This window comes from Chiloscyllium plagiosum, unplaced genomic scaffold (genome assembly GCF_037043375.1).
Source record: "Chiloscyllium plagiosum isolate Xiang-an unplaced genomic scaffold, Cpla_swu_hap1 HiC_scaffold_29, whole genome shotgun sequence".
NCBI classification, from domain to species: Eukaryota; Metazoa; Chordata; class Chondrichthyes; order Orectolobiformes; family Hemiscylliidae; genus Chiloscyllium; species Chiloscyllium plagiosum.
The window spans coordinates 12,901,775-12,915,816 of record NW_028270167.1 but is presented as its reverse complement, the minus strand read 5'-3'; the positions used below and the strand labels follow the sequence as shown (position 1 = coordinate 12,915,816).

The window sequence follows — 14,042 nt, the reverse complement described above, 5'->3', positions numbered from 1 at the left end:
ACCAAGTTTTCTCCTATCATCTGTAATTAAAGATGATTTTACTCCAGTGTTAACGTAACTCAAAATACCCTGCCCACGAACAACTTTCTTGTGAAACAAGGTGAGCTAACTTCTTTTTGATGTTGAAATTGAATATGGAATATTCCATTGTATATTACTGAAAATCCTGGTGACTTTGTTTATGCTCTTGTATGTAGATCATTGATTAATTTCTCCATCTTCCTTCTCTTTCAATCGTTCTATTCTCTTTGCCTCCTAGCTTCAGAAAGCAGTGGGCCCTGAAATTACAGAAAATGACCTGGTCCCAGCTTTCCAGAACCTGCTGAAAGATTGTGAGGCTGAGGTCCGTGCAGCTGGAGCCAACAAAGTTAAAGGTGGGTTTGAAATGTTCTCATTGCTCCTCCTCTTCCCCAGGTTCACTGTATTCCAAGTTGTACTGAAGAAGTGAGAAGTATCTGAAGGGCTTTCAGCTGGTTTAAACTGTTCTGTGGAGGTTTACAAGGATGATCAGTAGAGTTCAGGGGAGGCAGATATTCTGGTGAATAAAAAGAGAAAATACTAGAGAAACACAGCAGATCTGGCAGCATCTGTGGCAAGAGAAACAGAATGAATGTTTTGAGTTTGATGTGACTCTGCTTTGAAGAAGAATCAAAGTAGATTGTCTCAGCTTTTAATTCATTGCCTTGATGTGGTAAAATTGGCTGCTTCCCTTCATTACATCATTGGCACACTTCAATAAAAGTGGCAGCAAAACACTTTGGAGCATACTTCATGCATTGAAGGCACTATATATATATTCTAAAGTTAGCTGTTTACAAAACTTTTTATATTTACACTAACCAAATCTCACTGGGAAATCACTATTTATACAATTCCTTGATTGAATTTCTCATAGTTAAGTAAGAAACTACTTGCCGTTACAGCTCCTCGGACAGTTGCACTTTTGTCATTAGAAGATTTACAAAGTTCTGTTTGCCAAGTTTCAGGACTTGTAATATTTGCATTTGTCTAGTTTGAGGGGTGTATTTCACATGAATTTGGAAGTCTTGAGAGGATTGGGATTTGAATCTGACTGGTTTTGTCTTTACAAGACATTTAACATGACAACATAAGTATGCATTTTGAAATTCTGCAGTAGAATAAAAAAAAGTCTGGAAAAGCTCAACATTATTTCTTCCATGAAATGTAAGCCTCATTGTTAAGGCTGGTATTTATTGGTCTTTCCTATTTGCCCTTCAGAAGATTGTGTTGGAGGCATACTTCTGAATGACTGTTTTTCATGTCCCATGTATTGTAGATACACCCACAATGTTGTTAGGGTGGAAGTTCCAGGATTTTGATTCCATGACTGAAGGAATGGCAGTATAGTTCTAATTCAGGTTGGTGAGAGACTTGAGAGGATCTTGTTTGTGGAAATATTACCTTGCACCACCTCCCTTTTTCATTCTAAGTGATATGGGTAGGGGTTTAGAAGGTGCTATCGTAGAATCCCTACAGTGTGGAAGCAGGCTGTTCAGCCCATCAAGTCCACACCGCCCCTCTGAAGAGCATCCCATTCAGACTCACTATCCCGTATCCCTCCATTTCCCGGGGCTAATCGACCTAACCTGTACATCCCTGGACAGTATGGGCAATTTAGTATGGCCAACCCACCTAACCTGCACATCTTCGGACTGAGGGAGGAAACCGGAATGGCTGGAAGAAACCCATGTAGACGTGGCAAAAGACACTTGACTAGTTACTGTTGTGTGTTTTGTAGAGAGTACATAACTGCTGCATTCTGCTTTAGTGATGGATGGTGTGAATGTTTATGGTAGTGGGTGGCATGTTGGTCAAGTGGACTGCTTTGCCTTGGATGGTTTCATACTCTTGGAACGTTCTTGGAGCTGCACTTATACATACGTTATAACCCATAATGCATCATATTCCTACTCATATCTTCAATATGGACAAGCTTTGGGGAATTGGGAGAATGGTTACTTATAGAATTCCCAGACACAGATCTGCTTTTGTGAGCCAAAGTATTTAATTGGCTGGTCAATTTAAGTTTTGGTCACTGGCAATCCCCATCATAAAATTCAGTGATGGTAATGTTATTGAGCATAAAGGGATATCGGTTATTCTCTTTTTAGAAATGATTGTTACCCCTCATGTATGGTATGAGTATTACTTGCCACTTATCAGTGCAAAATGGAATATTGTCAGCTGTTGTTTAATAGACACAGACTGCTTCATTATTTGTGGAGTTGAAAATTGTACTGAAAATAGCAAATATTAATGAACCTCCCCATTTTTTGATGTGTTGGAGAAAAGGCTATTGATGAAGTAGCTGAAGTTAGTTGGGCCTAGGATTCCACCCTGAGGAACACCTGTCATGATATCTTTGCATTGGGATGATTAACCTCCCAAGAACCACAACCATCTCTTCCTTCATGCTCGTTATGATAGCAATCAATGGGAAAATTTCAGTAATGATCATTGCCTTGAAGTTGAGAGCAGTACTACTTACCTCCTGTGTAGACCAATGTTGTAGTGAGGTTAGGAGCTGACTACCATGGCTGTGAGCAGGTTGTCATCAAGAAGGTGCCTCTTCGTAGCATTGTTGACATCATTCGTAAAGCAACGCAAGGTAAGGGTAGACTGGTGGGATTGAAGTTAGCCCGATTGGTTTTGTCTTTGCTTATTTTGGGCATGATATAGCTGGACAATCTTTCTTGTTGTCGGGTCAGTGTTATAGTTGCAATGTGGCATTTGGCTAGGGACGCAGAAAGTTATCACATTCCAGTACCTTCAACCACTGACTCTAGATGATTGAAAATACTTCCATCTTGCCTTTTGCTGTATGGTGAGAGACGCATTTGGTGTCCTTTCATTTGAAGATATTTAATATCTGGACTTGTCAGCTCGTAGTTGCTGATTGACTGGTTTGTGCTTCATCATTTTCTGTTTCTTTTTCAGATTTCCAGCATAATTATGGTTTGTTTTAATCAGAAATTCCGAGCTCTGTGCTACACTTCTGTTTTGTTTGTTACTTGTCTGTGTTCCATTTTAGAAAGACAGTTTTAAATGTCCTTTTCATGCAACTACATTATGGAACATGGTTTTAAAAGTTTTCAAAAACGAATTGAACAGACTCAAATGAAGAAAATGGAAGCTTTGATTCTTCTGTGATTGTTTTCCCACTGAATTTATTTTATATGTGCAATCTGCCTTTAATTGTGTAGGTTGAGATTAGGTACATAAATTAGATTTGCTCTTTTGAATTGTCTAATTGTCAATCACACTTCTGAGATGGCCACCGCCTTGCTATGAATTAGTGTGGAAGTGAAGTGATTCTGATAAACATCATTGAATCAGCCATCTGGCGTACCGCCATAAATCAAATGTTTCAAATAATGTTGATGTTCCTGCCAATATATTTTGCCAGTCGTCCTGAGTGATGCAGCTGGTACTGTACTCTCCATTGATGCCAAATCACAACTTGAATCAATTTGCATTCTTTGCACCCGCTACAGCTTTGCCAAGGGTAAACAGAGGGAGTTTGGCAATTTGCTCCCGCCTTTAACTGTTCAATGTTTAAACTACAAATGCTAGCTTTGTCAAACTATTAAAATTTCCGTTTAATATCTTAGCTAAGAATTTGCAAATTTCCTTTTTGCTATCTTCCGCGCAAGATGTTTCCAACAGTTTTAAAGTTTGATCTAGATAATTACACATCTTAAGTTGTCTGCTGAACGTTGTTCTTGATCCTTTTAAAAGGGTAATTTTTAAGCTCTGCCTTTTTTCAATGTGAGAATTGTGCTTTAATGGTATTTTATCTTGCATTGCAGATTTTTGTGAAAACCTGCCAGCAGATTGCAGAGAGACTGTCATAATGAACCACATCTTGCCATATGTAAAGGTAATATTTTCTCAAGTTCCTGGCTGATTATGTAGCAAAGAATTTATGTTGAAGCTGACTGGAGTCACCTCCAGAAAAAACAAAATTTCTTTCTCTTGGTGTTGAATGCGATGGAAAGCAGCTATTAAATGTAAAGTAGTGCCTTTACATAGTCATTCATTACTGTTTCTGTACTTTCTTTTCTTTACTTTCTCCGGATCAAGTATGAAGTGAGAATCTGGCTTTTTTTTTGGTTTGGGGATGGGCTGAAGAAGGAACAGACCAGGGTGGATGGTTAAGTTTGGGTACAAGTTTGAGTTTCAGAGTAAGGGATTATAGAATTTCCAGTCCAAGCATATTATGAGATAAAGTAGCAGTCTTGGGGCAGGACTTTCTCATGCATTGCAGGATGCCAGTGTACCATCCCAGTTTTCAAATCACATGGATGTTCTGAACCTGAAATTGCCAGGAATGAGACTACTGTGACAACCTCCCTGAAGGTGGCCTTTAGTTGATTGGCTTTGTGCCCACTGTCCCATTCAGAATTGCAGGCAGGCTTCTGAAAAATCAAATGCGCGATTTTGGCCTAGTCATTTGATAGGATTGTTGACACAAATAAGGAAGAGAAGTCATGACCACATGACTGACTTTTGTGGACAAAAACTGCACACCTAGCTCAAGGTTTTTAACATGCATTCACAGATAAATGAAGTTGCTTTTGCACTTAAATTTCTTCTCATCTGTTTAAATTTCTTTCCTCAAAAAACTCACTTTGAAGTTATTGGTATTGGCCCATGTTCCAGTAGATTGGCGTGGCATCAATCCTTAAGAGCAGTCTTGAAAGGCCACTATCATTGTTCTTCCATATGCCACCTTTAAGATATTAGATTATTCAGAGCACCTGAAGCTAGAGACTTTCAGTTCTGTTGCTTGTGAACAATAGAAAATCTTGGCATGATTTCAGATGTTAATCAGAGAAAGCAATTAAATTAAAATGTTAACAAATGAGAATATAATTGCTAATCTTCATTTCTTTCTGCATTTTAAACCGGTGTATTTTCTTATCAGTAAGTAATCCACCCACCTCTAATTGTGTGTTTGTGTAATACTTGTCCTCACTACAGTTCCCACATGATTGTATGATCTGCTATTTTTCATTGTTAGGGAGATCTATCAGAATACACATAATGTGCATTGAAATATATTGTGCCAGTTAATGATGCCTGTTTCAATATTTCTAAAATTGGAGACTCAGAGAACCTTCAGACCAGATTTTGATTTGCACTTTGATAGAATTCTCAGTTATATTAAGGACTTGCACTCCTTTATCATGCTTCGTTACTATACTTGAATGCTGTAGGCTATAACACGAGAGATTTCATTTTTGGTTTGGTTTGTGGATCTCCTAACTAATCAAGGATAAGAGAATAATTCCTCAGATCCTCATGATTTCGGGCTGAGACACCAGAGGCTGTAACTTCTGAAGTGCAGTGTTTTACATATTGCAACTGTTTTAACCATAAAAGCGAATGATTTCTGCATCATTGTTTCACCTAGTAAAATTAAATTGACTTAGCACAACCATCTAATTTTGAAAGTTAATCAGTTGTGTTTCAATCAGGTTTTGGTTTCAAAGTTTGATTACAAATGGAAAATTGCCATTCTTTTGAATAGAGCTGGATACTTTACTGACTAATTCAGTTACATTTGTTTTAATTTTTGGAATTTAATATTTTGGCGTTCATGTATATGTGCAAAAATAATTTACTTACCACCCACTCCGGCGATAAACACAAAGTTTGCTTTTGACCAATAGGACAAATTGCTGGTCATATGCAGCCTGTGACCCATTTGACTAGGATTTTGTTTTTGATTATATGATTTCTTTTTCAGGAGCTTGTGTCTGATACTAACCAACATGTGAAGTCAGCTTTGGCCTCAGTAATTATGGGCCTCTCCACCATCTTGGGCAAGGACAGCACAGTTGAACACTTGCTTCCACTGTTTCTAGCTCAACTCAAAGATGAGGTAATTATCACATTGTGTGCAACAAAGCCACTTGACCAATTTTGGATTAAAACTGATTTGATTACAGATAAACTAAAGTCATTGCATCAGTACACTAAGCTTTCATAGTTGACTACTTTATGCACATGATTGGTGAACTTAATTTTGTGTATTCAAAAGCATTCTTAAAGTGAAAATGAAAGGTGACAGTCTTTTACTGCAGAAAAATTATAGAGAAGTAAACCACTTGAATGACTTGTAGTCGTACATCTAGATGATAAAACCTCTCCGGAAAGTCTTGGTATTTTTTGCCCAACTGAAGGTGATGAGGATTACCTACTTATTTGAAGATGATTGATAATATAAACTGTCACAATGTAATGTAAAAATAGCCTCTAATGTACTGTGTTGGTTAGTGTTGTCCAGATTACAATTACTGTGTTGGATTTGTGGATAGAAGTGGATAGCAATCTGGATCCACCTAAATGCCATCTTGTTGAGGAATACACACAGATTTGGCATTTGTTAAGCAATAATACTAATTGATTGTAACTGTGCCCTGTGTAACATTTCAGAATTTTCTAATTTATGCTGAATGAATTTGAAGGGCAGCTACAGTTATTAATGGATTCTTTCTAGTTGTACTGTTACAAGCTTCTGGTCAATTATTGTTGGATGCCTGCCCCCTTGTTTTGCCCCACACATGGCAGTGGTGCTCTTTAAACTGTGTTGAGCCAGTTATCTCCTTCCCTCCCTCGCGTGCATGCAATCCGTTTTACAGAGCTTTGCAAGATTGTGGAAACTTGTGTATTGCTAAATGATGTGTGAGGTCTTTTTTATATAAAAAAACTATTCTAAAATGCAATGTATCTTCTTAAACCTTGACTTGCACTGAGTTTTTACAAAATCATGCTGCCCCAAGTGGTTGCAAATCAATTTAGTTTTATGAAGAATCTTTCAAATTGCTTTCTTTCCATGTTGCAAAGTATTTAATGGATCTTTGCACATCACATATTCAGTGTTCTTGTTAATTCAACATTATAATGAATAAGCTTTGATCGTTCAGGAACAATATACTGAAAGTCCACATTTGAACCTTTAGATGATTGTCTATTCATATTTATTTAAATTAGTTGCAAAGAATAACTCAAAATGGCTTAATTTGAGCTGCAAGATAAAACAGAACAGACCAGCACAGAAACCGGCTCTTCGGCCCACCATGCCTGTGATGACCATGATGCATTCTAAACTAATCCTATCTGCCTGCATGTGGTCCATCTCCCTCTACTCCTGGCTTCATTTTGTTTTGTCTAAATGCTTCTTAAGCATTGCTTTTGTATCTGCTTCCACCACCTCCCCATGTGTGTTATGGGCAAGACTGTGCTTGCATATTTCCTTTTAAACCTTTGCCATAAGCCTGTGTCCCCTAGTAGTTGACATTTCCATCCTGGGGAAAAGACTCTGACTATCAATCCTATCCTTTCTTCTCATAATTTTATATACTTCGATCAGGTCACCCCTCTGCCTTTGAACCTTTCAACAAAAGAATCCACATTTGTCCAACCTCTCCTTATTAGCAGCTACATTCCAATTCAGGCAGCATCCTGATAATCCATGTTTTTCACCCTCTCCAAATCCTCCCACATCGTTCATATAGTCTGTCAACCAGAACAGTACACAATACTCTAAATGCTGGCTAACTAAAGTCTTCTACAACTGCGATATGACTTGTTAACTTTATACTCAATGCTGTCACTGGTCAAGGCAAGCATGCTGTATGCTGCCTTTACCAATATATCCACTTGCGTTGCCACTTTCAGGGAACTATTGATTTGCACCCCAAGATCCCTCTATATCAACATGGTTAAGGATCCTGCCATTTCCTGTATACTTTCCTCTTGGATTTGACTTCCCAAGTTGCATCACCTCACATTTATCAGGATTAAACTCCATTTGCCATTCCTCCACCCAACTTTACAACTGGTCTATATCCTGTTGTATCCTTTGTTAACGTTCCTCACTATCCACAACTCCTCCAATATTTGTCTTGCTGCAAACATACTGATCAGGTCACATCCAAATAATATATTACAAAGAAAAGGTCCTCGTGAAACACCACTGGTCACAGACCTTCAGTCAGGAAAAGCACCCCACCACAATTACTGTTTGTCTTCTGTGCCCAAGCTAATTGGTAAAAGATTTGATTTTGACACTTCATGATAAATTGTAAAATGCATTATTATTTCATATCTATCAGGTTTTTGTTTCGCTGGCATAGCTTGTGGTAGAGCCTACTCAGGAAAAGACAGATCTGGATTTGGTGATGGGTAATGAGGCAGATTTGAATACAGAGCTGAAGGTGAAGGAACTCCTAGATGACAGTCACCACAATATAATAGAAATCAGTCTGCAGTTTGAGAGGGAGAAGCTGGAATCAACTGTAATGGTGTTACAGTTGAGTAAAGATAACGACAAAGGCATGAGGGGATGGCTAAAGCTGATTGGAAGTTTAACAGGGAAGATGATGGAGCAGCAAAGGCGGTTTCTGGGTGTAAGCTCAGCAAAAATCCCAAGGAAAACTAAACATCCTGAGAGGAGGTCAAGGCTTTTGTGACTGCTGAGGCAAGACAGGAATAGCACAAAAGAAAAGAAACATTAAGAATTGGGAGCAAGGATGTAGTGGCCATCATGAAGGAGAAGGTGCTGGGGAAGGTCTGAAAGTGAATAAATCGCCTGGACCAGATGGACCAAGCCCTAAATTTCTGAAGGAGGTAGCTGAGGAGACTGTGCAGGCATTGGTGGTGATCTTTAAGGAATCACTGGAGTCAGAAGATTGCAGAAGACTGGAAAATGGATCATTTAACATCCCTGTTTAAGAAGGAAGGGAGGCAGAAGACAGGAAATTATAGGCTGGTAGCCTGATCTTTGTTGGTAAGATTTTAGAGTCCATTATTAAGGATGAGATTGTGGACCATTTGGAATTGCATGGTAAGATAGGGCTGAGTCAGCATGGCTTCAGCAAGGAGAGGTCATGATTGATAAATCTATTAGAATTCTTTGAGTAAATCATGAGCTAGTTAGACAGGAGAGCCAGTGGATGTCATCTATTTGGATTTCCAGAAAGCCTTTTAACAAATCGCTGCTCTGGACTATGCTAAATAAGATAAGGCCCATAATGTTAGGGGCAAGATACTGGCATGGATAGAGGATTGGCTGACTGCCTGAAGACAGTGTGGGGATAAAGGAGATTTTTTCATGATGGCAGTTGGACAGTTTTATATAAGGTCACTTTTGGGACCACAACTATTCAAGTTATACATGAATAGTTTGGACAAAGGAACTGAGGGCATTGTTGCTAAGTTTGCAGATGACACAAAGATAACCCGAGAGATAGTGTTGAGGAAGCAATTAGGCTGCAGAAGGATTTGGACAGACTAGGGAGGGGGCAGAAAAGAGGAATGCACAATACAACGTGGGAAAATGAGGTTTCGCACTTTGGTAGGAAGAATAGAGGCATAGACTATATTTCCTAAATGGGGAAAGGCTTTGCAAATCTAATACAAGTTTTTATGACCCATTCAGTGCAGCAGAGATTTACTGTTGATTTTTGAACCAGACTGCAAACCATTCTGTTTTATGAGTTTTATCAGTAAAGCGCTGCATCAGTGAGTGTAAGTCAGAACATTTAACTTTAAACAAAGTATTAATTTCAAGAATTTGTTTTGAGAGCAGCTGTCTACTTGGGCTGTAGGTATATATTTTTCCTCAAGGAATCATTGTATTTGAATGTTTAGATAACTCTTGGAGGAGAAACAATAGGAAAAGTTTAACAATTCATCCATTTCAAATTGTCTTCTATCTTCATTCTCTATAATTAGCAGCTTTGAGATGAGAACTGTTAAACTTGCTCAGATTATCATTTATACTAAAATATATCTGTCTAACGTCTCTAGTGTCCTGAAGTTCGTTTGAATATCATCTCCAATCTGGACTGTGTGAATGAAGTAATAGGAATTCGCCAGCTATCTCAATCCCTTCTGCCAGCCATTGTGGAGTTAGCTGAAGATGCCAAGTGGAGGGTACGCCTGGCCATAATAGAGTACATGCCTCTGCTTGCAGGACAGTTGGTATGTAGTTTTTTTCAAAATGCTTTTGTAACCTGTTAACAGTTGTTTGAAATGCATTCCCATGATAGAATGTGTGTTCTAGAAATATTTCCCTAACTGAATTCTCAAAAGGATGCATTCATCTACATTTGATATGGTGTAATTTGGTGAAAGGTCTGAGTTTATACGTGATTGTGCAACCTTGATCCCTCTGATCCAAAAAGAGACCTGGTAATAGATGTGTATTCGTGCAGTGCACCAACCCACTTGATCTGCATGTGGAACTCCCTGATCTTAGTTGGGATGCCAGTACTGTACTAAAATTGATCTTGGGCTTAGAAGGATCCTGCTTCTAATTATTGCGCTTGAGAGACCTCTCATTTTTATTTTGTTTAATGGTGCAGGCCATAGTCAAATAGCCTGTCATTACACTTTACCTCCACACTGAAGCATTGGAGGCTTATTGTTCCAGTGGTTTTCAGTGGCATATGTGCTTTTTTATATAGAGCTATGTTATTCTAAAGTCAGCAGGTGACATTTCAATCATTTTCTTAAAGTAAAACTTAAGGAAACTCAAAGCTTGATTTCACTTGCTAATTACCCTTCTCCATTTTTTCTGCTCTCTCTTCATTTAAAAAGGTAATAATTGGAGTGCAGGTTCATTGTTCCTTGAAAGTGGAGTCTCAGGTAGATGGGATAGTGAAAAGGGCATTTGGTATGCTTGCCATTATTGATCAGTGCATTGAGTAAAGAAGTTGAGAGGTCATGTTGCGGCTGTACAGGACATTGGTGAGGCCACTATTCGAGTACTCTGTGCAATTCTGATCTCTCTGCTATAGGAAGGATGTTGTGAAACTTGAGAGGGTTCAGAAAAGATTTGCAAATAGGTTGCCAGGGTTGGAGGGTTTGAGCTATAGGGAGAGGCTGAGTAGATTGGGGCTATTTTCCCTGGAGCATCGGAGGCTGAGGGGTGACCTTGTAGAGCTTTATAAAATCATGAGGGGCATGGATAGGGTGAATAGATAAGGTCTTTTCCCTGGGGTGGGGAAATCCAAAACCAGAGGGGATAGGTTTAAGGTAAGAAGAGCAAGGTGTAAAAGGGACCTGAGGGGCAACTTTTTCATGCACAGGGTGGTGCGTATATAGAATGAACTGCCAGAGGGAGTGGTGGAGACTAGTACAATTACAACATTTAACAGGCATCTGGATGGGTATATGAATGAGAAGGGTTAAGAGATATGGGCCAAATGGTGGCAAATGGGAGTAGATTTATTTAGGATATCAGATTGGCATGGACAAATCTCAGATGCGCTGAACTTGAATTGCTTATGCATCATTTGATCTTAGTCATTTTCAGAAAGACAGGATTTGTTGTGAAACGAACTGGACAACCATATATGTCATGTGTTCAATTAATTGGTCTGATTGTGAGGTTAACTTTGGGTTCACTGTAATTACTGCAGCTTTGTGAAGTTTCAAAACCTTCGGTGCAGGGTATTGCAATAATTTCTCATTGTGATGGACCAATTTGAAGTTAAATCGCAGTATTACTAATGCATAGAAATTAGGGAAGATGCTGGTTTTCAGTAACTGCAAAACATTATCCTACCTCAGATAGTTTTGGACTTGAAGCGCTAGCTTGCTCTCTGTCCACAGATGCTGTGTGACCCACTGTGATTTCCAGCAATTTTTGTTTTCAGTACAGATTCCAGCATCGAATCTCATTTGCTCCTGTCACCTCTGAATGTTTGTTTTTTGGTCCAGGATGATTTTTGCTGTTACTTGTTTGCAATGTTACCATCTGGTTTGGAGCTCTAACACCATGTCATCTTCGCAGTGGAACCCTATCCTTTGCGAACATTACGATTTACATTGATCTCCAGCTGGAGTTGCCCACATGCTGTGGTTGATGTTGAGGTCTTTCACATCTCATAACAGCATCTTAAATCTGAGCACTGGGCACGCTACATATCTTTTGGTATAAACTGCCTCCCTATATAGCATATCCCAGGGAAGGTGGCAGTTTGCCACATTGTGCACGGCCCCATGTTATAGCCAATCAACAGATAAGACTACAAAATATAATTGTGTCCTCCTGTAGCCATCTTACGACTCCACCTGGAATAGTAGGTAAAATTTATTCATCCAGTTATAATTTAGGTCATGTCTCAGTGAGTCTGTTTTTTATAGTCAACTGAAGATGCAAATACCTAAGCAGACTTTTGGGAATTTTTGTATATCATACCAAACCGCAAGGTGTAATCTCTGCAGCCTGAGGAAATAATCAAGAATAGCTAAGATTTTAAGTAGCTGCCTGTTGTCATTCAAAGGTGGTGTAATAGTAAGATAGTGAACTGGATAAAACTTCCTATTCGTCATGCAATGCTTTATAGTTCATTATCACAACTGTTCAGTATTAACATTTTAACAAAACATCTTGACAATGGTGGAATGCTGTGGCCTATTACAGTTAGTGGACACAGATCATGCACGAGTGAGACTATAGCTGCACGGATACCATAGGAGATTTTAATTGGATTCCATATAAAAATAATGTAATTGTAAATTTGTGCAGCTACACGCTGTGGAAAAGTCCTAGACTGTCCAATGTGATTTTAAACTCACTCGCAAGATATGAAACTGTTTTAAAATTAGTTGGGTAAAAGTTTAAAAAAAATGAGAAATTGAATATCATGTAACAATATGATACTATGATACAGAGATATGGGACTTGTACATCCTGCAGTGCAGCAAAATAACTCAGTAGTAGTTTAAGATAAAGTCAAGAAATTAAAAACATCTCTTAGAGGCTAGGTATGATGGTACAGTGGTGATAATATTCTTGGATTCATTCGACCTGGATGTTCTCAATGATATAGATTAGATTACTTACAGTGTGGAAACAGGCCCTTCGGCCCAACGAGTCCACACCCACCCGCCGAAGCGCAACCCACCCATACCACATGTACTCCTTTTTACCTAACACTACGGGCAATTTAGCATGGCCAATTCACCTGACCTGCACATCTTTGGACTGTGGGAGGAAACCGGAGCACCCGGAGGAAACCCACACAGACACGGGGAGAATGTGCAGTTACTGCAATAATTACTATGCAGTTGCAAGGCAGCAGTTGTTGTAGCTTAATGGGTTTGCATTATTGCAGAAGATACTTAAATGATTGTACATTGTGTGAAAACTAAGCAACACGTTTCCTGAGGAAGAGCAGAGAGCTATTTTAGTTTACAAAGGCATATTTGCTTTCCCTTTGGATGAAAGTCTTGCATACTATTTCGGTGCTAACAACTTATTCAAGAGTATTCAAAATAATTTGATATACCCTAAGCAACTGTAATGACACAGTTGAGTATATTTTGTGTAATCCCTGCTGCATTGTTATGCAGAATTCAATGGAATAATTTTACCTCCCATATTTTGAATGTAGACCAGCCGCCAGTGCCCTGAGATTAGTTGTTGTGTGGGCATATATTATGAATACTTTACCAGAACTTCGTTAATCTATGCTGAATATGTTTGAAAAACACGTGAAGCATGTTAATTATTTTGCTTAGCACTGAAGAGATGCACTATGCTTCAAGAGCTTCAAAGTGATATTTTTTGTTGGTTTCTTCATTGACATGTTTTTTTTAAAAAACTTTTTAGGGTGTTGAGTTTTTTGATGAGAAGTTGAACTCCTTATGCATGACATGGCTGGTGGATCATGGTGAGTATTAGCTCAATTGAGGCCTGTTGATACTTGATTGCGATTAAACAAAGGGGGAGGTTTTTAATATACATATGGTTGAAGCCATTCAAGAGGTATTAGATTATTTTCTGAAAAGGAAGCGTTTTCAAGCTAATGGAGTGATAATGGGGGTACGGTACTTGATAAATATTTCATTCAAAGAGATAGTGTAGACCAACAATTCTGATTGAGTAGAAATAAGGATTATATTTTCTGTGAGGGAACAATCTAACTGTTACTGACTGAAGTGTTGGCCTCCTTGGAGAAATGAACTGTTGCACTGTTATGATTGTAACCAGAAACACT

General features: G+C 38.7%; 1 protein-coding gene across 1 annotated transcript in view; it reads left to right on the top strand.

Moving 5' to 3' along the window:
• Positions 1-13,791, top strand: part of LOC122540646 (serine/threonine-protein phosphatase 2A 65 kDa regulatory subunit A beta isoform) — a 43,625-nt gene extending 29,834 nt beyond the window's left edge. The window contains exons 7-11 of the mRNA XM_043676647.2: positions 260-374; positions 3,831-3,901; positions 5,774-5,908; positions 9,841-10,014; positions 13,655-13,791. Coding sequence (XP_043532582.2) covers positions 260-374; positions 3,831-3,901; positions 5,774-5,908; positions 9,841-10,014; positions 13,655-13,726 — 567 coding nt within the window. The 3' untranslated portion in view covers positions 13,727-13,791. The remainder of the gene's footprint in view (positions 1-259; positions 375-3,830; positions 3,902-5,773; positions 5,909-9,840; positions 10,015-13,654) is intronic.
• Positions 13,792-14,042: the final 251 nt, after the last annotated feature.